The 26,262-nt window shown below is 43.9% G+C and overlaps 2 protein-coding genes across 3 annotated transcripts; one reads left to right on the forward strand and one right to left on the reverse strand.

Moving 5' to 3' along the window:
- Positions 1-3,104: 3,104 nt before the first annotated feature.
- Positions 3,105-15,357, reverse strand: CUNH9orf43 (chromosome unknown C9orf43 homolog). Of its 2 annotated transcripts, none has more exons than XM_073558283.1 (13): positions 15,074-15,357; positions 14,532-14,680; positions 14,335-14,452; positions 13,785-13,884; positions 13,469-13,569; positions 13,260-13,347; positions 11,301-11,407; positions 10,981-11,188; positions 10,762-10,882; positions 9,226-9,360; positions 5,878-5,987; positions 5,586-5,700; positions 3,105-4,401 (listed from the first exon to the last, which is right to left on the reverse strand). In XM_073558283.1, exons 1-13 carry the CDS (start codon positions 15,355-15,357, stop codon positions 4,238-4,240), a joined length of 1,800 nt encoding a protein of 599 aa, XP_073414384.1. In that variant the 3' UTR covers positions 3,105-4,237. The 2 variants fall into 2 exon arrangements, with proteins under 2 accessions (XP_073414384.1, XP_073414383.1); XM_073558282.1 differs by having other exon boundaries at positions 10,762-10,885.
- Positions 15,233-25,854, forward strand: POLE3 (DNA polymerase epsilon 3, accessory subunit). The gene is made up of 5 exons (XM_073558284.1): positions 15,233-15,369; positions 15,510-15,590; positions 15,712-15,797; positions 16,702-16,820; positions 25,495-25,854. The coding sequence occupies exons 2-5, from the start codon at positions 15,525-15,527 to the stop codon at positions 25,659-25,661; spliced, it is 438 nt and encodes a 145-aa protein (XP_073414385.1). The 5' UTR covers positions 15,233-15,369; positions 15,510-15,524; the 3' UTR covers positions 25,662-25,854.
- Positions 25,855-26,262: the final 408 nt, after the last annotated feature.

Below are 26,262 nucleotides of genomic sequence, written 5' to 3' on the forward strand. Positions count from 1 at the left end.
TTGCTCTCGCTTATCACATGTCGGTATTAATAGTATGAGAAGGAAATAATGCCTGCAGCAGCCGCAGCTTCCGATTGGCTGCCAAAATATATACTTGGAAAACTACAAATGCAAAAAAAAGTGCCCAGTGCAGTGTCTGCGGGGGCGTGGCATGACACAGGGAATGTCATTGGAGCTTTCTGTGTTGTGCTCCGCCCCTGCAGTACTATTGCTTTGTTAGAAGTGAAAGGAAATCTAGATGAGTTACAAAATACATATTGTCCCTTATATTAAAACTAACCCCTTCCTGCACCTTTAAATACGTCTCTGTGGTGCAAAATTACTAGAATTGTAGGGAAAGGTCTCCATGGGTCATTGGGACGTTTCAGGAGAGTTGACAAATATGTAAAATTGTAGCCTATTTGTATCTTCTACATGGAAATCATAGTCAAGCAGCTGCTGACAGATCTGGGATGAGCCTGCAGACGCAGCATCCTGGCAAAATGCATGGTAAATGATCAGCCAGAGGTCTTCTGTGATCCCAGGAAACCACTGTCAAGTTGCTGTTGATGGATCCATCATTCACATTAGATGTCTTTACTTTGCACTTTGAGAGAAAAGCACCGCCTGCTGGAAACTGTGTGAAGGACAACCAATAGGGCACTGAGAGAGAAGGGCCCAGCCATGACAGGGTCCGTCCACCCTCTGAGAGCAGCTCATCTTATGTGTCTGGGTACCTGAGCTGCCTGCGGTCAATGTACCAGGTACTGCTGCTGACCCAGATTACATCTCTGGAGCCTACAGCCTGATGGGTGCTGCAGCGAGACACACCCTGCCGAGCCCTGCCAGCCTGACAAGTGTGACCTCAGCGTATCGAGTGCTGGCTGCCAGCCCAAGCCTCCTAGACCTCACTGCAGAGCGGCAAGGAATCTGTGACGGCGGGCACTGCTGAATGTATATGCTGCCAACATCCAGCGTTACATGAGCACATCACATCTACATTACAGTAATGGGCACACCGCATCCACCACCCCCAACATCCATGTTACTGCTGTGTACAGCTGATGAACACGTACACAGGGGACACAATGACACTCAGACTCAGGGTACAGGATACTGACGCTGATACTTGGGGTACAGGATAATGACGCTGATACTTGGGGTACAGGATAATGACGCTGACACTCGGGGTACAGGATAATGACGCTGACACTCGGGGTACAGGATAATGACGCTGACACTCGGGATACAGGATGATGACGCTGACACTCGGGGTACAGGATGATGACGCTGACACTCGGGGTACAGGATAATGACGCTGACACTCGGGGTACAGGATAATGACGCTGACACTCGGGGTACAGGATAATGACGCTGACACTCGGGGTACAGGATAATGACGCTGACACTCGGGGTACAGGATAATGACGCTGACACTCGGGGTACAGGATAATGACGCTGACACTCGGGATACAGGATAATGACGCTGACACTCGGGATACAGGATGATGACGCTGACACTCGGGGTACAGGATGATGACGCTGACACTCGGGGTACAGGATAATGACGCTGACACTCGGGGTACAGGATAATGACGCTGACACTCGGGGTACAGGATAATGACGCTGACACTCGGGGTACAGGATAATGACGCTGACACTCGGGATACAGGATGATGACGCTGACACTCGGGGTACAGGATGATGACGCTGACACTCGGGGTACAGGATGATGACGCTGACACTCGGGATACAGGATGATGACGCTGACACTCGGGGTACAGGATGATGACGCTGACACTCGGGGTACAGAATAATGACGCTGACACTCGGGGTACAGGATAATGACGCTGACACTCGGGGTACAGGATATGATGCTGACACTCGGGGTGCAGGATAATGACGCTGACAGTCGGGGTACAGGATAATGACACTGACACTCGGGGTACAGGATAATGACGCTGACACTCGGGGTACAGGATAATGACGCTGACACTCGGGGTACAGGATAATGACGCTGACACTCTGGGTACAGGATGATGACGCTGACACTCGGGGTACAGGATAATGACGCTGACACTCGGGGTACAGGATAATGACGCTGACACTCGGGGTACAGGATAATGACGCTGACACTCTGGGTACAGGATAATGACGCTGACACTCTGGGTACAGGATAATGATGCTGACACTCTGGGTACAGGATAATGATGCTGACACTCGGGGTACAGGATAATGATGCTGACACTCTGGGTACAGGATAATGACGCTGACACTCGGGGTACAGGATAATGATGCTGACACTCGGGGTACAGGATAATGATGCTGACACTCTGGGTACAGGATAATGACGCTGACACTCGGGGTACAGGATAATGATGCTGACACTCTGGGTTCTGGGTACAGGATAATGACGCTGACACTCGGGGTACAGGATAATGATGCTGACACTCGGGGTACAGGATAATGATGCTGACACTCGGGGTACAGGATAATGACGCTGACACTCGGGGTACAGGATAATGATGCTGACACTCGGGGTACAGGATATGACGCTGACACTCGGAGTGCAGGATAATGACGCTGATAGTCGGGGTGTAAGATTCTGGCACTTGGGGTGCAGAGCAGTGATACTTGTGTTATGTACTATGTGGTGCAGTACAGGGTCCCGTTGTTCTGATCTGGGGTCCGTGAGGATAAGCAGAGCTGGCTCGGTTGCGTTGCTATCAGAGGGGGGAATGTGAGTTGGTAGATTTGTTTCTGGCAGTGGTGTGTAATTTTAGCATCTTTCGGCCGCTTTGTAGGGGCCCTGCGACATGACACCTGAGCCCTCCACCAGCAGTACTATCCTCTGCTAACATTGGAATCGCCATTGGCATACAGCTCCGCTGCTCAGTAACGAGGCCCCATGTGATCACGGGTTGTGTCTGGTGTCGCAGTTTAGCCCTGTTCATTTGAGTGGAGATCACCATGCTGGGTGGTGTGGTGAGCCAGGGGCTGGGGAGCCACAGTTTGGATATTGTCTGTGGATGACTCTAATGTCAGTGGTTCTTTATATTGGATGATGGGGTTGTAAAGCGCCATGGAATAAATGGCGCTATAATAATAAATAATAATGGGGGTGGTAGAGGTGACGGCACAGAATCTGGTTTTTCCACTGCACATTTTAGACAGTAGTTGCCCACACCGTGCGGTATGTGACAGATACATTGCATATACCTATGTGATAGGACGGCGGCCCGCCGGACCAAGAAGAGCGTCATCCATACTGTCCGGCACTGGTGGAATCACTCATATTATTTCATGTAAAATGACAAGTGATAATGTACGATATGAATCTGTGATGTCTCGCTGAGGGGGTCTGACGGCTGGTGGGACGCCTCCTGACAGTCGTACACGGACGGCCACAAGAAGGGGCTGTGAGTGGCGGCAGGTGCCTTAGAATCCCCTGGAGGAAGTCCCTTGTGCGTAGGCAAATTGCTTCCTCTGCAGTCAGCACTCCCTGGCAGACATGTTGGCACAGCGGGTGATTATGAAGGGATTCACGTCTCAGGTCGGCCAGCAGCCGGTAATAGGCAGGTGTAATAATTACAGAAAGGTGATGTGGAGTTCAGGAAAATCAGGATTTATTTCCGGTCTCCTTGACAAGATTAACGCGACCAATATGACAGAGGGTGCCCGCATATAATGCCACCCAGCTTTCCTCTAGTCATCACTGACAGGCGGCTATCTCCATTGCATGGGGGCCCCCAGTTCTTAGGATCGGTGGGGGTGCTCTTCCTTCCCACATATCAGAATGTTACCGACTTCCCTACTTTCCTGTGGATCCGTGCTAACGTGGCACAACCCCTTTAAGGGTGTATGCCTATTTGAGAGATACGTTGGCACTACAGACGATCTGGGTTAGTGGGGAAGTTATAAGGGGCGGACCGCCTTTTCTCAATGTATCATGTCCCTTTTTGCTGCTACATGTTATAATCTCATGCCGTGCTGCCCCCTGGTGTTCATCATAAGAAATGTCTATAAACCTAGTGAGTCATGGAGCAATGATCTGCAGCTGTGGCTTTTTAGCTGGTGTATAACTACAACGCCTAGCATGCTGGGGGTAGTAGGTTTTTTTTCAACAGCTGGAGACCACTGATATAGAGACTGTACACCAGCAATATCTGCTGTATCTGTCGGCACTATGTTCAGCGTTGCTTGAGTATGGCGGTATTACCCTGAGCCATCACATGGCGTACTAAGGCGCTCCAGCACCCTAATACATTGGGGTGGGGGGAGGCGGATTGGGTTGTGGGGACGACGTTCTCTGCTCTGCATTTTCATGGACATCAGTACTTTTGGCTGTAGATTCGGCAGCATCAGGTGATGTTTTAGCCCTTGTGGATTTGTCGTCTCCAGGGACATCTTTCTTTTCTTGATCTGTGCACAGAAAAACAAAAAATGTCCCATGGACACAGGGTGTATTGAGAGAAATCACAGGGGACCAGGCCACAGATAGTGGGGCCCCAGAGAGAGCCGAGCATTCCTGGAGCCCCATCAGCTGATACTTCCATCTCAGTCAGGAACAACAGAGATTGGACTAACCAAGGCACTATATGGCAGTATTATGTGGGTGCCACATTGCAGCATGCTGAAAGACTGTGTTATGTGGCACTGTATAAAGGTATTATATGAGCACTCAGCAGTGTTCAGTAGGAACCGATTTGAAGTATTACGTGGATTCTGATTGCAGTATGCAATAATATGTAGGCACAATGCTGCAGTACTATGTAGGCATGGTTCAATATTTGGGCTCTCAATGGCCATATTATGTGGGCACTGTATGTATTAAATGGGTACTTACTGGCAATGTTAAACATGCACCACATGACAGTTTTATATTCTGGATGACAGTATTATGGGGGCACTGAGTTGCAGTATTATGTGGGTTTTGAATGACTGTATTATGTGGCTATTGGATGGCAGTATTATGTGAGCACTGTATGTTAGCATTATATGGACAGTATCTCACTTGATGGCAGTGTTAACCAAGCACCAAGCATGTGACAATATTATAAAAGCATTGTGCTGCAGTATTATGTGAGCACTGTATGGTTGTATTATGTGAGCAATATATGGCAGTGTTATGTGATCTCAGTATTGCGTGAGCATTGTATCGCTGTATTATATGAGCATTGCGCTACAGTAATACGTGAACACTATATGGCAGTATTATGTGAGCTATGCACAGCAGTATTATGTGATCTCAGTATTGCAGTATTGTGTGTGATTTCACTACAGTAAGGCTGGGTTCACATAGCGTTAATGCTCTGCGTTTAACGCATCCGTTACACAGCGGCATTAACGCTATGTAACGGATGCGGTAACCCTGAGATAGACGAGCGCATCGCTAACGCATGCCATAAGCGGCATGCGTTAGCAATGTGCTGTCATTCTGCGACGGACCCTCGGACGCGGTCTGCAGCTTCCGAGGATCCGTCACTGCTAACGCAGATGAAGCATAACGTAATCACTAAAGGCAGTAGCGTTAACGCAGCCTGTCAACGCTATGCGTTGAACGGACTGCATTAACGCAGTCTAACTAGGCCTAACTGTTGACTGACCTGGACGTTCTGGAGCGATACTCATGGCCTGTGGCGGCTCTGTTTGCTGCATCTCTTTATTTCTCTCCCCTGCGATTTCCTGTTGGGCTTGCTTTCTGGCATTCATATCTGCTGGCTAATAGAATGACAAGGTCAATGACGAATACAGAAGAATCCGAAAGCCCTTCAAAAATTCTCCACCTTTTAGAGAAGCCATGAACATCAGATAATCAGCAGATGCAAAGTAAATTTCCTGAATTTACTGCCAAATGACTAATGTCTATGGCCTACATCATCATGTCCAGCCACTCACGGCTTTAGAAGATTCTTCATCTGTCCACGACCTCTGCGAAAATCCGGCTAGAGAAGCAGAATTTCTGCTCTCAGAGTCTTGTGACCTTGTTGTGTCGCAAACCAAAGACCCTGCGGAGGACATGACAGAATGATTGCAACATCCGGCCCATACATGGAGTACATGGCAACCAGTCAGTGTGGTCATGGTGAAGGCCATTTGTATGGCAGTGCTATATGACCATTGTATGGCGGTATTATGAGGCCACCGGATGGAAGTATTGTGCTTGCCCTAGATGGCACTAATTGGTAGTATGTTATGTGGGCACTGGATGGCAGTGGTATAGGGTGACTAGATGGTAGTCTTACTGTATGTGGGCACTGAATGACAGTCTTACAGTGGGGGAAATAAGTATTTGATCCCTTGCTGATTTTGTAAGTTTGCCCACTGACAAAGACATGAACAGTCTATAATTGTAAGGGTAGGTTAATTTTAACATTGAGAGATAGACTATCAAAAATAAAATCCAGAAAATCACATTGTATAAATGTATTTGCATTTTGCAGTGAGAAATAAGTATTTGATCCCCTACCAACCATTAAGCGTTCTGGCTCCTACAGACCAGTTAGACGCTCTTAATCAACTCATTATCTACATTAAAGACAGCTGTCTTACATAGTCACCTTTATAAAAGACTCCTGTCCACAGACATAATCAGTCAGACTCTAACCTCTACAACATGGGTAAGACCAAAGAGCTTTATAAGGATGTCAGGGACAAGATCATAAACCTGCACAAAGCTGGAATGGGCTACAAAACCATAAGTAAGATGTTGAGTGAAAAGGAGACAACTGTTGGTGCAATAGTAAGAAAATGGAAGAAATACAAAATGACTGTCAATCGACATCGATCTGGGGCATGAGGAATGTGAGCGATCAGCTTAAAACTACATGGAGGAAACTGTTAATGATCTTAAAGCAGCTGGGACCACAGTCACTAAGAAAACCATTGGTAACGCATTACGCCGAACTGGTTTGAAATCCTGCATTGCCCACAAGGTCCTCCTGCTCAAGAAGGAACATGTGCAGGCCTGTCTGAAGTTTGCCAATGAACAATTGGATGATTCTGCGAGTGATTGGGAGAAGGTGCTGTGGTCACATGAGACAAAAACTGAGCTCTTTGCCATTAACTCAACTTGCCATGTTTGGGGGAAGAGAATGCTGCCTATGACCCAAAGAAGCCAGAGCTAGTATGGTGCGCACTCAGAGTATTGGACCAACGAGGGCCTCAAATACAAATACAAAAGTACCGTATTTTTTGCTTTATAAGATGCTCCGGATTATAAGACGCACCCCAAATTTTGAGGAGAAAAATAGGAAAAAACGTTTTTTAATAAAATGGTGGTGCTTCTTATAATCCAGGCGTCTTATTGCTTACTGGTCTGTCCCCGGGTTGCTGTCACCCACTCTGTCCTCTGGGTGCTGCCGCCGCCGCACTGGGTCCCTCGGGTGCTGCTCCCGAGATTTCAGTGCCGAGAGCTCCATCTGCGCTTGCGCGGCGGCCATTTTCCAGGAAGCAAGCCACCGCGCAGGCATGGATGGAACGGCAAAGCCCCCCACGCAGCACGGGACAGAGCCCGGTGGCGGCGGCAGGCACCGGGGGACACAGCGCGGCAGCAGCAGCACCTGAGGGACCCAGCGCGGCGGCGGCAGCACCCGGAGGACCCAGCGCAGTGGCGGCAAGTAACGGACACCCGCAGCGGCAGCCCAAAAAACGTATGTTTGCATTGTAAGACGCACCCCTATTTTCCCCCCAAATTTGGGGGAAAAAAAGTGCGTCTTACAAAGCGAAAAATACAGTAATTCACTGCACTCAACAAAAAGAGGTACTTTACAATTAAATTGTGAATTTATTCAGAGTGTCCAATCCAATAAAAATGTGCCAACACCAGAATTTGTACAAAATACCCGACGTTTCGATCCTCCCGGACCTTATTCATGGGGTACACTTAGTACATAGAATAACGGACTTAAGGCACATTGGGAAGGATGACAGATCCCCTCACGGTGGTCAAAGGCACTGGTATGTTTGCTTACAGTTGTATTAATCCTGCTAGACAGAAAAACCCATAGGTGGTCCTTATAAGTGGAGTATTTTAGCCTCAGGTTGTGGGGGCTATCACATAGTGCAGCCTGCCTGTGGGATCCTACGTACAGGGTATAAGAAGTACAGTGAAGGCGGCAATCAAAAATTGCTGTCCACCAGTGGGGTCCTCCGTGTAGGGTATGAGGAGTAGAGTTAGGGTGGCAGTCACATACTGTTATCCACCTGGGGGATTTAGGAGAATCTGAGGGGACAGGACAGGGCGCGGAAGCGCCGTCTCTACCCCTCAGATTACACGGAGGACCCCACAGGTGGACAGCAATTTTTGATTGATCACCGTGAGGGGATCTGTCATCCTTTCCAATGTACCCCATGAATAAGATCCGGGAGGATCGAAACGTCGGGTATTTTGTACAAATTCTTGTGTTGGCACATTTTTATTGGATTGGACACTGTGAATAAATTCACAATTTAATTGCAAAGTACCCCTTTTTGTTGAGTGCAGTGAATTACTTTTGTATATGACCCAAAGAACACCGTCCCCACTGTCAAACATGGAGGTGGAAACATTTTGTTTTGGGTGTGTTTCTTTGCTAAGGGCACAGGATTACGTCACCGCATCAATAGGAGAATGGATGGAGCCATGTACCATAAAATCCTGAGTGACAACCTCCTTCCCTCCGCCAGGACATTAAAAATGGGTCATGGCTGAGTCTTCCAGCAAGACAATGACCCAAAACATACAGCCAAGGCAACAAAGGAGTGGCTCAAAAAGAAGCACATTAAGGTCATGGTGTGGCCTAGTCAGTCTCCATACCTTTATCCCATAGAAAACTTATGGAGGGAGTTGAAGCTCCAAGTTGCCAAGCGACAACCTCAAAATCTTAATGATTTAGAGATGATCTGCAAAGAGGAGTGGACCAAAATCCTCCTGACATGTGCGCAAAACTCATCATCAACTACAAAAACCGTCTGACTGCTGTGCTTGCCAACAAGGGTTTTACCACCAAGTATTGTCATGTTTGCCAGAGGGATCAAATACTTATTTCTCACTGCAAAATACAAATAAATTTATTTCATTTACACAAAGTGATTTTCTGGATTTTATTTGTGATATTCTATCTCTCTATGTTAAAATTAACCTACTGTTAAAATTATAGACTGTTCATGTCTTTATCAGTGGGCAAACTTACAAAATCAGAAAGGGATCAAATACTTATTTCCCCCACTGTATGTAGGCATTAGATGGCAACGGTATGTAAGCACCTGTGGGGGTCACTAAGGCTTGAGACTTGTAGTAACTGAGGGCAGAATCTCTGTCGTAAGGGAACAGTCCTATGTGGCCGAGGTGATCAGGTGCCAGTGAATTGTATGATTTTCCTGTTTTGCTCAGTCTGCGATCTGAAAATGAAAAAAGTGCATACATATAATAAGTATCTGCTCTCCGCATGTAACTAAAGTATCACAACACATGGGGTACTATACAAAACAATCTTCTTTCATTACATTTGTATCCATGATTAAAGGGGGTGTCCACTACGTGGACAACCCCTTCTCATTTCTCATGTTTGTCCCCGTTAAAATAAAAATACCTCTACTCACTATATCTCCTGTGTTGACGTCATTCCAGCAGTGTCAGCACTCACGGTCCCATTGCCCTCGTGCGGTTGTTACGTCACATGAGCCCTGTCTCCGTCTTCAGACAAATCGAACATCAAGCGGAAGTGAGAGATCAGCCGCAGCCCGGACTTCCTGCTGATGTTCATTACGTTTGAAGGTGCAGATAGTGACACCAGCGCTGATTGGGCGCCGAGTGCCACGTGTCATAACAACCGCATGGCAGTCCTGGGACCGCGAGTGCCGACATCGCAGGAACGGCGCTAGCACAGGGGTGTGTGTATATAGGTGTTTATATTAACGGGGGCACACATGGAGAATGAGAAGGGGTTGTCCAAGTAGAATGGACACCCCCTTTAATATGGAATCACTAAGCAATAATAGCAGAGTTACATCGGCACCCCAAAGCGGTAATATGTGGATGCTGAATCGAAGCAAGCTGTAAGACAGTAATACGCAAGCACAGCATGGCAGTATTATGTGAGTTCTGGGTCAATGTACTTTGCGGATATTGGATGGCAGAAGTATGTGAGCAATGTATGGATCTATTATGTAAGCACAGTATGGCATTATCAAATGGGCATATTATGAAGGTATTAAATGAGCACTTGATGGCAGTGTTAAGTCGGCATCTTATGGGAGTAATATGTGGGTGCTAAATTGAAGCAAGTTGCTAGACAGTATTTTGTTGGTACTGAATGGCAGTATTCAATGAATTCTGGATGACTGCTTTGTATGGATATTGGATGACAGTATTATGTAAGTGCAGTATAGCATTATTATATGGACATTGAATAAAAGAATTGAATAAGCACTGGTAGAAGTCTTACATAGGCACCATATGGTAGTATTATTTGCACATTACATGGAAGGATAATGTGGATGCTGGACTGCAGCATGTTTAAGGACAGTAATATTTGGGGAGTAAATTTTGGATACCTGTATTATGTGTGATAGATGGGGTCTAATGGCAAATGAGGAAACATTTTATATCTCCCATTAATATAAATGAGTGACTGCAAAAAAAGAAGCCTACGCTCCACCGTGAATGGTGACTGGGGTCCCCTAGTTCTCTGGGGTCCAACACCTCACTCTTCACACATTTATTAGCTATTACAATCACATACCACACACGTAGCCTGACGACCATTAGATAAATAAACTAGTGAACAAATGCCAATTTACCTGGAGGTTTGAATCGGCGATTGGGACCACCAAGGTGAATATACTTCTTCCATAGGTAATACTGGTTGGTGATACTGTCTAAGTCTATCTCCATGTTACTCATGTTATTCAGTGCTGCCGACTGCTGAAAGAGTTCACATCGATGTGAAAAAGCTGATAACAGGGAGAAAAGGATCAACTACAAAACCGAGAGTAGATTTATATAAATGTAAAGCCCACCTGCTGGTCCATTCTGTACACTGGGCCAGTGTGGGTTATAATTGGGCATTTCTCTCTGGCATCATGCAGGATGACCCGCCGATTCTCCACTATCATCCCAGTAAGCGATGGAGAAGATGGGGAGTCAATGTCCGGCCACTGCTCATGTGGTCTTCTACGGCACTTTACAGCTTCCTCAGTTTGTTCTTGTGCATCCTTGAAAAGGCAACTGTAAGGTATTAAGGTGGAAAGGTAAAAGACAAGCAAATAATGAATAGGCAGTTCATTCATCAGGAGAAAGGACTTAGCAATCAAAGAAGAAAGTAATGAAATAGTCCTACTGTGCCGCCATTAAGTTCTTTGTATGAGGCAATGGTGAAGATCCAACCAGTGTGCGTTTGAGAGGACAACTACCATTAGTGGGATTCTTCTTTTTTTTATTTATGGTCTGAAAAAAGAAATATAAGTGCTAAAATACTGCCCCTATGTACAAGAATATAACTACTATAATACTGCCTCCTATGTACAAGAATATAACTACTATAATACTGCCCCCTATGTTCAAGAATATAACTACTATAATACTGCTTCTATGTACAAGAATATAACTACTATAACACTGCTCCTATGTACAAGAATATAACTACTATAATACTGCCCCCTATGTACAAGAATATAACTACTATAATGCTGCCTCCTATGTACAAGAATATAACTACTATAATACTGCCCCCTATGTACAAGAATATAACTACTATAATGCTGCCTCCTATGTACAAGAATATAACTGCTATAATACTGCCCCTATGTACAAGAATATAACAACTATAATACTGCCCCTATGTACAAGAATATAACTACTATAATACTGCCCCTATATACAAGAATATAACTACTATAATACTGCCCCTATGTACAAGAATATAACTACTATAATACTGCTCCTATGTACAAGAATATAACTACTATAATGCTGCCTCCTATGTACAAGAATATAACTACTATAATACTGCCCCCTATGTACAAGAATATAACTACTATAATACTGCCCCTATGTACAAGAATATAACTACTATAACACTGCTCCTATGTACAAGAATATAACTACTATAATACTGCCCCCTATGTACAAGAATATAACTACTATAATACTGCCCCCTATGTACAAGAATATGAGTAGTATAATACTGCTTCTATGTACAAGAATATAACTACTATAATACTGCCCCGTGTACAAGAATATAACTACTATAATACTGCTCCTATGTACAAGAATATAGCTACTATAATACTGCCCCCTGTGTACAACAATACAACTACTATAATACTGCCCCCCTGTGTGCAAGAATATAACTACTATAACACTGCCCCTATGTACAACCTATGTACAAGAATATAACTACTATAATACTGCCCCTATATACAAGAATATAACTACTATAATGATCTTTTTATTTAAAAACTGGCAACCATATATTACAAAAATGTTACATTAAAATCTCAAAGCAATAAATAGTAAACTACTATAACACTGCTCCTATGTACAAGAATATAACTACTATAATACTGTCCCCTATGTACAAGAATATAACTACTATAATACTGCCCCTATGTACAAGAATATAGCTGCTATAATACTGCTCCTATGTACAACAATATAACTACTATAATACTGCCCCTATGTACAAGAATATAACTACTATAATACTGCTCCTATGTACAAGAATATAACTACTATAATGCTGCCTCCTATGTACAAGAATATAACTACTATAATACTGCCCCCGATGTACAAGAATATAACTACTATAATACTGCCCCTATGTACAAGAATATAACAACTATAATACTGCCCCTATGTACAAGAATATAACTACTATAATACTGCCCCCTATGTACAAGAATATAACTACTATAATACTGCCCCTATATACAAGAATATAACTACTATAATACTGCCCCTATGTACAAGAATATAACTACTATAATACTGCTCCTATGTACAAGAATATAACTACTATAATACTGCTCCTATGTACAAGAATATAACTACTATAATGCTGCCTCCTATGTACAAGAATATAACTACTATAATACTGCCCCCTATGTACAAGAATATAACTACTATAATACTGCCCCTATGTACAAGAATATAACTACTATAATACTGCCCCTTATATACAAGAATGTGACTACTATAATACTGCTCCTATGTATACTTTTCTCTCTCACTGTTTTGCAGTATGCTTTCTGTTGCAGTGTATGGATTGTATAGAGGGTTATCACATGTGGTCACTCACTGGTGCTGGATTTCGCATTTCTCTTTTCATTCCTCCCAGTTGGTCAGTAAGTGACAAATCTTTGATCCAAACTTTAAGAGGTTTTTCTCTAAAACAAAAATGGACAAATATCTGTTTCCATCTACCTATATGCTGCTCAGATCCTGTTGATCTGGGGGTGATTGCAGTAATTTTCCATACAGCTCCATAGCAGGGCATTGCTTACCCACCTGTCTTGTGTTTTTGGGGGGGTGTTCTGGGGATTAGGCACCCACACCATGGTCACATCTCTGCTCCTTGTATCCTGAAAGGAGGGACGGAGGATCTCCATCTAAAAAAGACAATACACTGTTGGTAGGGTTCACCATTTACTAGTCATTCCAGGAGAGAAGCAACACCAGAATATGAACCTGTCAATTGGCCGTAATGTACTGGTGCCCATGTTGTAGCTTGTAGTAGTAATCACTACCTAGATCCTGAGCAATCACCAGAGGGAAAGTCACAGCGTGGGGATGGTCAGAAGCAGACGTGCTGCCATCTTTTTACCTTTTGTGGCTTCCAGTAGGAGAGGGAGGATCCAGACGCTCGAGGAGGTGCTATGATCTCCTTGAAAGAGTTTACACCCGGGAAGAAGATCTTCTCCATACTGAGAACACAAAGATGGAAAACATAAAGCAACATATACATTATGTGGAGAAAAGTCCTGGGCCACACGTCATAATCACTGAATTCCAGTTCCTCTTTCAGTCTCGCAGTCCCATTTGTGTTCCCCATGACTGTGCCCAGTGCACACGCTCCATACAGACATGGAGGGGGAGTTTGGTGGAATAACTCCATCCAACACGTTCAATGGAGATTGTGAACCCAGCCTTTCCTCTAGCATCAGGGTCTGACCTCACAAATGCTCTTCTGGATGAAGGGGCAAAAATCCCTACGGACGCCTGCAAAATCTTGTAGACATCCTTCCCAGATGAGCCCGAGCCATTAATCTGTGGAGGGGCGACTCCATCTATGGATGTAGGATGGAAAACGGAGAAGCCCCTGGAGGTGGATTTGAGGGCACATATGGATGGACGAGTGCTGTTCCTGGACTCACCTGCAGGAGGTGGTGCTGGGCGTAGCGGGGGCACCTCCTCTGTACCCCTCTATCAGTACCCCATCTGGCAGGATCTGGTCGCTCGGCAGGGTGGTCACACTTAGAGTGGGGAGTCCGCCTGTGGAGTAAACATTAGGAAGGAATGGCAACAGACAGATAGACAGAGTGTAACTCCAGGGTGTCAGTATATACTATACCGCCATCTCGGGGGTGATGTCTGGATACAGACGGGGGCGGCCGGAGTCGTGGATGGCCCTGTTCTATCCTGCGCAGGGTCACCCAGCACTGCGGGTGCTGACACACCGCTCTGTTACACACAGTCTCATCCAGCTCCAACGCCTGAGGCCTGAAACACACACAGCGCCATCATCTGCACAGCGCCAGGAGCTGAGCCCGCACCGCAGCGCACACAGTGTCGCCTATGCCATGTGATGCAGTGAAGGGCACAGTATGTAAAAAAAAATTCTTCTTGTTGTCTATAGTGGCTACCAGTCAGAAAGCGGCTTTCATTTTGCCAAAGCAGTTTAATATACAAAAGCTGAACGCTGATTGGTTACTTCTTTTGGTAAAACAAAGTTTCTCAATTCTGAAAGCAGTTATAAAACTTTATTGACTCATAACAGGTGCGAGTTAATGTCTGTCGTTAGGACTACAAACTCCAGCAAGCTCTGCACAGATGATGTCCCCTCAAACACTCCTGAGGACCCCAACAAAACCTCAATAATCATTAACAACTTACCGGACCCTGGGCACCATGGCAACACAAGACGCCTTCTCTGTATACTCCGCCTCGTTCATGCTGATTGGCTGAGGCGTGGAACGCATAACGTGACGAAGGAGACAATGAGGTGAAACGCATTTTTCGACCTCGAAGGGGCGTGTCTTATAGAACCACGTGGTGTACGGAGGCCGCTTTGCTCCTCTTGGCGGGAACCGAATTATACCTGCACTGTGGTGACTTTTTTCAGGAACTACAGCTCCCAGCACGCCTTCTTCTGTAGATGTTGAGACTTGTAGCAGCATTGATCAATCTGAGTAAGTGTGGAGATAGTAATGACGATCTTTGTATGGCTGTTTGCTGTATAAGAGCGAAAATTGAAGGTTGTAAGAAATAAACCTTGTACAGGAGAATCAGAAGAAAATGTGTTAGATAAGTAAGTTGTCTGTTCCTGTAGATATCGCCGGATAAGATGGCGGAGAGACCGGAGGACCTGAATCTGCCCAATGCCGTCATCACACGGATCATTAAAGAAGCCGTAAGTCTCACCCCACCTCCCCGCGCCTCCCGTTCCCTTCCGTACGCAGCACGTCTCCCCCTCCCTGCGCCGCGTCTCCCCCTCATCCCTCTTCAATTTTTTTTTTTTTTTTTCTCTCCAGCTCCCAGAAGGGGTTAATCTGTCGAAGGAAGCGCGCAGCGCGATCTCCCGGGCTGCCAGCGTCTTCGTGTTGTATGCCACGTCTAGGTGAGTGCGCCTTGTGTGATAACTGTCATAATTCAGTAATGCTTTTAGCACAATCAATGTCGATATTGACTTCTAGGAATCGCTATAGTTCTAGTCCTCTTCCTTTCTGAAGACACAATTGGCACCATGTACACTCCTGAATCTGTCATCAGCAGGAGCCTCTGATAGGTTGGGATCAGAGATTGTTTAACCTCTGACATGCTGCAGTCTATGGCGACCGTGGCATCTACATAGATGCCTGCTCCATGCTGTGCAAGTGTAGGTGCTACACAGCAGACGTCTGAATGTCACCACAGATTTTAGCAGGTTAAATCTCAAACACGACAGCCGCATTTAATAGATGACAAACCGGGCAGTCATAGATTCTGTCAGCTATTGACCAATTGGGCAAGGCAATCATGAGGTGCTAATGGGTTGCCCTGGCACCTGGAAGCCTACATATAAAGCCCCTGTGTCTGCCATGTTAGCACATGAAGCTGAGACACGTCGGATATTGTCAGCTACATAGTATAAGCGACTGCAGGTTCAAGTCCCATAAATAAATTATTGCAAAATATTAAAACATGTAAAAAACAATGTTTGCAGTCTCACTCCCACATTACATAAATACTACTATTTTCCTGCTTTTTAATAGTTTAAGCAAAGTGGATGAAAGTTCGTGAAGTCTGATAATCATGAAATTGCAATGCAAATACATTAAAATAAACGCAGCGTTAAATCTGTGACAAAAACCGAGTAGTCAGAACAGACTACTAATGCTTATCTTGGTGTAGACTCTGAAGAAAACCCCCCACAGCATTTTCGCCAGTAAGAGCATAAACTAAATAGTAAAATGTAAAGAAAAATATAAAAGCAGATTTGGTATCAGCACGTGCTCAATTTTCTAATAGTTTTTTTTTTACAGTGCCAATACTTTTGCAATGAAGGGGAAGAGAAAGACCCTGAACGTCACTGACGTGATGTCCGCCATGGAGGAGATGGAGTTTCAGCGTTTCCTTGCACCATTAAAAGAGGCACTGGAAGGTGAGAGTTGCTGATTCCAACAACCACCTTTACTCACCAATCCCTCACTGTTTCATGCCGCCGATGTCTCCAATCTGTCTACTGAGCTGTAGTTATAATTTGTGACCGCTGCCACTAATCACAGGTTCTAGGGGTCTCTACAGGTAAGTGCTACAACATAACATGTGACCACTGCAGCCAATCGTATGTTGCTAAGTCATTGTGACTAGCCAGACTAGGAAAGCTCCTTCACAGGACCAGCAAGGAATTGCTGAGATGAGTATCACTATCAGGCCAGTAATGAGCGCCATTTGAATGTAATAAAGTTGTTCTTTGCTCCTTTCCACAGGCCGACAAGTGGTGATGGGGTCAGAACGATGGCTAATACAGTGGTTCTGTCTCCATACAGCAGCATGTTAGCAGCACATGTCCTGTCTACACCAGGCGCTGCGCCGTCGACTATATTTATTATGCATGTCTAAAAGTCCAATCTCCTGATGAGTGAGTGCTTTATTCATTTGTTCGGAAATTGCATGCATGTTTACACTGTGAATCCGGGAAGAAAGTCCCCCTGCCTTGGGATCAGAGATCCCGCAAAGTCATCGCGGGGTCCCGATCATTGCCATGGCGACCCGATGTCGTCATAACGACATCCGGGTCTCCAGAGCTAGCAAAGTTGCTTGATCATGCTGAAATATGTAAAAAAAAAAAAAATATATATATATTAAATTATATTTTGTACCCATAAATAAATATTTTTCTGAAAAAAAAAAAAATCAATAAAAGTACACATATTTGGTATTGCCGCATCCGGAACGACACAACTTGGGAAAACTGTCCCACTAGTTAACCCCTTTAGTGAACACCATTAAAAAAGTGAAAAAAAACAATGCTTTGTCATCATACTGTTGAGCAAAAAGTGGAAAAAAAACGTGATAAAAAAGACAAATATAAACATGGTAACGCTAAAAACGTCATCGTGTCCTGCAAAAGATAAGCCTCCATAAAGCTCCATCAGCAGAAAAATTAAAAAGTTACAGCTCTCAGAATAAGGCGATACAAAAATAATTATATTTTCTATAAAAGTTTTTATTCTTTAAAAGAGCCAAAGCATAAAAAAATATATAAATGTTGTATCGCTGTAATTGTGCTGACCTGAAGAATAAAACTGATTTATCTATTTTACCGCACACGGAATGACGTAAAAAAAAAAATTCCAGAATTGCTGGGTTTTGTTCATTCTGCCTCACAAAAATCAGAATAGAAAGCGATCAAAAAATGTCATGTGCTTGAAAATGGTACCAATATAAAATGTCAACTCGTCCAGCAAAAACAAGCCCTCACATGACTCTGTGGGACAAAATATGGAAAAATTATAGCTGTCTAAATGTGGGGATCCAAAACTAGGTTTTGGGGGAAAAAAAAGAGTCCTTTAGTGTGTGACAGCAGCCAAACACAAAAAACTGGTATCAATCTGGTATCGCTGTGTAATCACACCGACCCGAAGAATGAAGTTGTCTAATCACTTATACTGCACGAGGAACAGCGTAAAAAAAATGATTAAAACCAAATCTTAACCCGCTGTTCATTTGAATCATAAAATTGTAGAGTTGGAAGGGACCTCCTGGGCCATCTGGTCCAACCCCCTGCTCAAAGCAGGATTCACTAAATCATCCCAGTCAGATGTCTGTCCAGCCTCTGTTTGAAGACTTCCATTGAAGGAGAACTCACCACCTCTCGTTTCAGCATGTTCCACTCATTAATCACCCTAACTAAAAAAGTTTTTTTCTAATATCTAATCTGTGTCTCCTCCCATTCAGTTTCATCCCATTGCTTCTAGTCTTTCCTTGTGCAAATGAGAATAAAGATGATCCTTCTACAATGTGGCAGCCCTTGAGATATTTGTAGACAGCTATTAAGTCTCCTCTCAATCTTCTTTTTTGCAAGCTAAACATTCACAAATCCTTTAACAGTTCCTCATAGGACATGGTTTGCAGACCGGTCACCATTCTGGTCGCTGTTATGAGCTCATTTTCTGCTCCACCAGTTGAGAGTTCTCCTTCCGTTGTCCCTCTGGTGGTGACAGGAGGTAGTGAGGTTGGTTTAATTGGTAGTGATCTGCCACTTGTTGAGGAGGATAACGATTGGATCTCTGGAGTATCAGACTGGACGCCCTATCCTGGTGCTGGTGATTCAGTCTGCTTCTCAGGTCTTGGACTCAGCTCTGTTCCAGTCTTCTCAAGTTAAGTTTGTTTTTGCTAATGTTCACACTTGCTCTTGTTGGTCAATTCAGCTTTTTGTGTGGTCAGCCAGCCGGGCTGGGCTGTGCTGAATTTCCACTCTTTATCTGTATTTGCCAATTTGCTTTTTTTTTTTTTTTTGTCCCTTATTAGAGTGGCCTCTTTCTGCTCTGTCTCAGAATATTTCAGAGTGCTGATATAGTGGGAGAAGTCTAGTGACTTCAGGGTTAATTTTGCTATCAGTTGTTTTGGACACTATTTTTGGCAGATTGCAGACAGTGTCTTTCCTTTCCTGTCCTTTCTAGTTAGTTTGGCCCCTTCGTTTGCTCAGTCTATTTTCCTGCCTTTTGTATGTGTTTTCATCTTGTTTCACCGTTAATACGTGGGGGGGCTGTCTTTCCTTTGGGGTCTGCTCTGGGGTAGTTTTCCTCTTTTCCTGCTTTAGGCTTATTTAGCTCTCCGGTTGTGACGAAGCGTCTAGGACCAACGTAGGAACGCTCACGACTGCTGCTAGTTGCGTGGTTAGAATCAGGGATCTGCAGTCTGCATAGTTACCAACCTCTCTGGTTTTCTGAGACTTGGCTTGTGTTGTTTTTTTTCCTCGGCGACCCATTCATAACAGGTCGCGCTTCTCTCCACTTGCTCCAGTTTGTTGATGTCTTTTTAAAATGTGCCCAAAACTGGACACAGTATTCCAGATGAGGTCTGACCAGAGGAGTAGAGGGGCATAATGACTTCACGTGATCTAGATTATATGCTTCTGTTAATACATCCCAGAATTGTATTTGCCAATTTTGCTGCTGCTGCATCACACTGTTGACTCATGTTCAGTCTGTGATCTATTAGTATACCCAAGTCTTTTTCATATGTGCTGTTGCTTAGCCCTATTCCTCCCATTCTGTGTATGCTTTTATCATTTTTATTGCCCAGATGTAGCAGTTTGCATTTTTCCCTGTTAAAAACCATTCTGTTAGTTGCTGCCCACTGCTCCAGTTTATTTATATCTTTTTGAACTCTCCTCTAGTATTAGCTATCCCTCCTAGCTTTGTATCATCAGCAAATTCTGCCTCCCAAAAGATCACAGTAAGGCTCGGTGCACATTTATTCTGCACTCTGCGTTGAGATTTTACACCAGGGTTTCCATGTAAATCTCTGAAATACATGATTCAGATGGAACCCCCTAGTGGAAAATTCCCTATGAGGCAGATGGAGGCACTGTGCACGCAGTCTGACCTGTGATCCGGTGGTGTCCGTCTTTTAGGATTGTCGTCCACAGTTTTGTGCACGTCTGAAAATAAGTACACAGCTGAACAGAGGCCAGACTGAGTCCAGAGTAACTCTGCTGCCTTATTGTAGTGAATTGATCCCACGGAGGTTTCATCTGAATCACCTCACTCAGAGATTTAGATGGAAACCTGTTGTGAATTCTCTTACCTCTGAGTCAAGGCTCCCTCTGGTAGTTACTGTGGGTAGTGGAGCTGGCCGGACTGACAGAGGTCTACCACCTGATGATGATGATGATTGGAGATCTGGGGTTACTGATTGGAGTATTTAAGACAGCAGGCTTCCTTCAATCCCTGCTGGTGATTAGTTTTCCTGTGCATTCTGAGGTCTGATGTCTCCTGCTCTGATCCTGCATTTTTCATTTAAGTTGTTTATTTGCTAATCCTTTGCAACTGATCTGGTTTTGCCTCTTTCTGCTTGTTGTGAGGGTTCAGCGTGCCCCCTGCTGGGGGCAGTGCGGGACCCCGCTCCATGTGTTACGGCTTGTGTCAGTTTGTTCAGTCCCCTGTTATATTAGTCTCTTTTGCTTTGCTGCCAGTTCATACCAGAATGCTGATATAGTGGGGGGGGGGGGGGGGAAGAGGTCGTGAGACCTCCAGTGTTTTTTGGTACATTAGTCGTGTTGGATTTTTTAGGGTTTTTGCGTGATTGCAGACAGTGTCTTTCCTGTCCTATCTAGTCAGTTGGGGCCCCATCATTTGCTCAGTCTATTTTCTGCCTGCGTTTGTGCTTCATCTTGTCTCACCGACAATATATGTTTGGGGGCTATCTATATCTTTGGGGTTCTACTCCGGGGCAGTTTAGATTTCACATTTCCTGCTTTAGGCCTAGTTAGTTATACGGCTGTGTCGAGGCGTCTAGGGCATCGTAGGTACGCTCCATGGCTACTGTTAGTTGTGTTGTTAGGATTAGGGGTCTGCAATCCGCTAAGTTACCAACCTTTCTGGTTTCCTGGTGGCCTATCCTATTCCTGCCATCCTCCTCGGTGACCTGTTCATAACAGAAACCCCAAAGTATGTGCTTAGCATAGAGCTCCGGATAAATGTAATCAGAAACGTTATGTAAAATGTTCCAAATAAAAGCTTCAACTCAATCCACAAAAAAAGCAAGTCCTCACTAAGATCTGTCATCTGTTAATGGAAAAATATAGGGGGCTTCCACGTTACTGGTAGCACAAAGGCTCTGGAAAAGCTAAATGGCTCCTCGCTCCCTGGAAGAAATTCAGCAAATTCAAATGCCCCACTCCCTTCTGCGCCCCACAGTGTACCTAAACCACATATAGCGCCTAAAAGTTATGGCATTTCTGTAGCGATGAGAGCCTGTCTAACTTACAGGTGCATGTCTCCAGAAGCACGGGCTGGGCATAACGTACTTGTCACTATATGGTAATAGTCACTACAAAGTACTGACAGCCTGATGAAGAGACCTGAGTAGTCTTGAAAGCTTGCAATGTGTTACCATCTTTTCAGTTAGCCATTAAAAGGTATCAACCACTGAGGACTCTCAATACTGAATATTTTTCTACAACGTACTGGTCACTACAACATCAGTTTGCAATTTTCATTCAGTAACATTCATGGCTGCTTGTTTCTGGATAACTCCCATGGAGTCAAAATCGTCACTAAAGTACACCTGTACATAAATTCCCCAAGCGGGGGGGGTATGGTTTCCAAAATGGGGTCACTTGAGAGGGGATTCTGCTTTTCTAGCACTTAAAGTTCTGTATATGGAGTCTGCAAACTGATAAATCTGTGCTCCGTGCCTCCCCGAGTCTCTCCGTATGACTAAGTAGCACGGTACAGCCACATATGGGGTATTGCCACGTTCAGTAGAAATTGTGGGACAAATTATGGTGCCATTTTTACCCACTTCTTGTGTGAAAATGTAAAATCTGTGGCTACAAAAAAAATTAGTTTCTAAAATTATGCTGATGTAAAATAGACATGTGGGAAATGTTATTTGTTAACTATTTTGTGTCACATGACTCTCTAAGGGCATAAGAATTAAAAGCATGAAAGTTGCAAAATTTTTGCCAATTTTTTTTTTTTTTTTTTTTTTTACAAAAACACAAGTCATATAGAAGAAATGTTACCACAATCATATAATGTACAATATGTCACGAGAAAACAGACTCCGAATCAGTGGGATCCATTAAAACGTTCCAGAGTTATTATAGTGACAGTGGTCAGAATTGACAAAATTGTCCTGGTCATTAACGTGTAAACCACCTTGAAAGGTTAAGTGCTTAAAATGCCATTTGTGTGGCGAAAGCTGGTCACTTCTTGGAAGCATGTCCTGATTGAACAATACCTAGTTTGGATTCCATCAAAAAGACTTCTAAAAAAAAAAAATGCTCAGGAAATGTAAAAAAAAACAGTCTTCTAAATTGGGATCATTTTCTGTTGGAAAAACTTTTTTTTTTATGCTTCAAAAAAACCTCTTGTAGGGCTCAGCCACACTGGAGTGTAAATGGACGAGTGCAATGTGAGAAAAAAATCTGATTGTGCTCAGGCCAATGTTATTTAGCGAGGCCGTGCAGATCTGCGTATTTTTTATTTTTTTTCTCCGCTGTATTCAGCAAGCTATCATTTCATTACGAATTCTCGTGGGAGAAAAATCTGATGCCATTCGGACCATCGCTATGGCATCTGATACAGTTGTGGCCAAAAGTATTGACACCCCTGCAATTTTGTCAGATAATACTGTTTGTTCCTGAAAATGATTGCAAACACAAATTGTTTGGTATTATTATCTTCATTTAATTTGTCTTAAATGAAAAAACACAAAAAGAATTGTCCTAAAGCCAAATTGGATATAATTCCACACCAAACAAAGAAGAGGGTGGACAAAAGTATTGGCACTGTTCGAAAAATCATGTGATGCTTCTCTAATTTGTGTAATTAACAGCACCTGTAACTTACCTGTGGCACCTAACAGGTGTTGGCAATAACTAAATCACACTTACAGCCAGTTGACATGGATTAAAGTTGACTCAACCTCTGTCCTGTGTCCTTGTGTGTACCACATTGAGCATGGAGAAAAGAAAGAAGACCAAAGAACTGTCTGAGGACTTGAGAAACCAAATTGTGAGGAAGCATGAGCAATCTCAAGGCTACAAGTCCATCTCCAAAGACCTGAATGTTCCTGTGTCTACCGTGCGCAGTGTCATCAAGAAGTTTAAAGCCCATGGCACTGTGGCTAACCTCCCTAGATGTGGACGGAAAAGAAAAATTGACAAGAGATTTCAACGCAAGATTGTGCGGATGTTGGATAAAGAACCTCGACTAACATCCAAACAACTTCAAGCTGCCCTGCAGTCCGGGGATACAACATTGTCAACCCGTACTATTCGTCGGCATCTGAATGAAAAGGGACTGTATGGTAGGAGACCCAGGAAGACCCCACTACTTACCCCGAGACATAAAAAAGCCAGGCTGGAGTTTGCCAAAACTTACCTGAAAAAGCCTAAAACGTTTTGGAAGAATGTTCTCTGGTCAGATGAGACAAAAGTAGAGCTTTTTGGGCAAAGACATCAACATAGAGTTTACAGGAGAAAAAGAGGCATTCAAAGAAAAAAACGGTCCCTACAGTCAAACATGGCGGAGGTTCCCTGATGTTTTGGGGTTGCTTTGCTGCCTCTGGCACTGGACTGCTTGACCGTGTGCATGGCATTATGAAGTCTGAAGACTACCAACAAATTTTGCAGCATAATGTAGGGCCCAGTGTGAGAAAGCTGGGTCTCCCTCAGAGGTCATGGGTCTTCCAGCAGGACAATGACCCAAAACACACTTCAAAAAGCACTAGAAAATGGTTTGAGAGAAAGCACTGAAGACTTCTAAGGTGGCCAGCAATGAGTCCAGACCTGAATCCCATAGAACACCTGTGGAGAGATCTAAAAATGGCAGTTTGGAGAAGGCACCCTTCAAATATCAGGGACCTGGAGCAGTTTGCCAAAGAAGAATGGTCTAAAATTCCAGCAGAGCATTGTAAGAAACTCATTGATGGTTACTGGAAGCGGTTGGTCGCAGTTATTTTGGCTAAAGGTTGTGCAACCAAGTATTAGGCTGAGGGTGCCAATACTTTTGTCTGGCCCATTTTTGGAGTTTTGTGTGAAATGATCAATGTTTTGCTTTTTGCTTCATTCTCTTTTGTGTTTTTTCATTTAAGACAAATTAAATGAAGATAATACCAAAGAATGTGTTTGCAATCATTTTCAGGAAGAAACTGAGTATTATCTGACAGAATTGCAGGGGTGTCAATACTTTTGGCAACAACTGTATTTACAGATACATTACAAATCTGTAAAATAGGAAACTGTAAATGGTCCTGTAAAAGGATACGGATGACAAGTAAGAACAAATCATTCCACCTTTCTGGATGAAAATGGGACCTTTTTTTTTTTTTTTGTTATATGCTAGTGTGAGTGAACGCTTCTGGAGATCCTGGGCACAATGCAATCAGTTCTTCTCTCGGAATAATGAAACTTTTTAAGGCCACGTTTTTCAGTATTTGGTCAGTATTTTACCTCCGTATTTGTAAGCCAAAACCAGGACAACCATAGGAAAAGTATAATAGAAACATGTCACCACTTCTGTATTTTTCACTCATTCCTGGTTTTGGCTTACAGGTACTGAGGTAAAATACTGAACGTGAAAAAAGGAAAATGTATTAATCTGCTTTTTACATTACATTTTGTATCTGTCTGGAGTTTGTGTCACTGTATTACAATATGGTTATCTGTTGTAATAAATATTTGATTAAAAAAAAATACTGAACATGGCCTAATGGGTTTGTCTAATATACAAGATTAATATCCGATTGGTGGTTCAGCACCCCCATTGATCATTTGTCTGCAGCTCCATAAACCATGTATTCACCGTTCTGAGCTCCTATTGGTGAATGGGAGCTGCAGTACCTGAGTGACCACTAGACTGTCACACACAGCTGTTATGTGCGGATGCAGAGATTACAAAAAAAGGATCAATTTTTGCTAAGCTCCCCCTTGTGTTGTATGTGCACATAAATGTGGCTGATCCGCACCAGACACTGCCTATAAATAAGAATGGCGCTTTTTATGGGGGCTGTCTTTCCGTTTGATACTATGCTGTTGCAGTTTCTTTCAGATAGGTTATTTACCGCCCCCCCTTTTTTTTTTTTTTTTTTTCCCACAGCTTACAGACGGGAGCAGAAAGGAAAGAAAGAGGCCACCGAGATGAAAAAGAAAGACAAAGACAAGAAGCCAGATGGTGACGAGCAAGACAAGAGTCGAGAAGAGGAGGACGAGGAGGAGAAAATGGAGGAGGATGAGGTGGTAGAGGACGAGGAGGTGGAGAACTGAGATGAGGCTACTCCTGTTTGTAGAGGACATTTGGGGCACTGGCTCTCAGCCCGATGAAGCCCCCTCACCCATCGACCCGTCCTTGCGGGTCGCTCTGGTTGGAGCCACAAGTGAGAAGAGACTGAGTGGTGAGAGCGGCCGAGGACCAGATGGGACATGAGCTTGTTAATAAACCTGGAGTTGATGTTTTCTATATTGTCTCCAATCTCATTTATTACATCTGCAACTGGTGGCTCCTACTGGGAGTTGTTGTCCTACAAGAGGTGGAGGTGTCGTTGTTTGCAGACCTACACTGAATACTACAGTGTTGACCCTTGTGCAACTGCTCAGTTTTTTTATGTTCTCACTAAAGTGTTTATAAATGTTGTAGAAAAGGGCACTGAAGGTACACTAATCAAAATTGCAGCTGATGCAAAGCTAGGAGGGATAGCTAAAACTAGAGAAGACAGAAGGAATTCAGAAGGGTCTATATAATCTTGAACAATGGGCAGCAACTAATAGAATGGTATTTAACAGGGAGAGATGCAAGATTCTCTACATCTGGGCAAGAAAAATACATCTACAGAATGGGAGGAATTGAACTAAGCCACAGCCCACGTGA

Source organism: Dendrobates tinctorius, unplaced genomic scaffold (genome assembly GCF_039654945.1).
Source record: "Dendrobates tinctorius isolate UK_male_01 unplaced genomic scaffold, ASM3965494v1 ptg000013l, whole genome shotgun sequence".
NCBI lineage: Eukaryota > Metazoa > Chordata > Amphibia > Anura > Dendrobatidae > Dendrobates > Dendrobates tinctorius.

What these genes read in the sequence shown, in the direction of transcription:
- CUNH9orf43 (XM_073558282.1), bottom strand. Translation starts at nt 15,357, where the DNA reads ATGCTGCTACAAGTCTCAACATCTACAGAAGAAGGCGTGCTGGGAGCT. An exon ending in GCCATGGTGCCCAGGGTCCG is followed by an intron (nt 14,681 to 15,073) that starts GTAAGTTGTTAA and finishes TGTGTGTTTCAG; the next exon opens with GCCTCAGGCGTTGGAGCTGG. An exon ending in AAGAACTTAATGGCGGCACA is followed by an intron (nt 11,189 to 11,300) that starts GTAGGACTATTT and finishes AATACCTTACAG; the next exon opens with TTGCCTTTTCAAGGATGCAC.
- POLE3 (XM_073558284.1), top strand. Translation starts at nt 15,525, where the DNA reads ATGGCGGAGAGACCGGAGGACCTGAATCTGCCCAATGCCGTCATCACA. An exon ending in CACGGATCATTAAAGAAGCC is followed by an intron (nt 15,591 to 15,711) that starts GTAAGTCTCACC and finishes TTTTCTCTCCAG; the next exon opens with CTCCCAGAAGGGGTTAATCT. An exon ending in GTGTTGTATGCCACGTCTAG is followed by an intron (nt 15,798 to 16,701) that starts GTGAGTGCGCCT and finishes TTTTTTTTACAG; the next exon opens with TGCCAATACTTTTGCAATGA.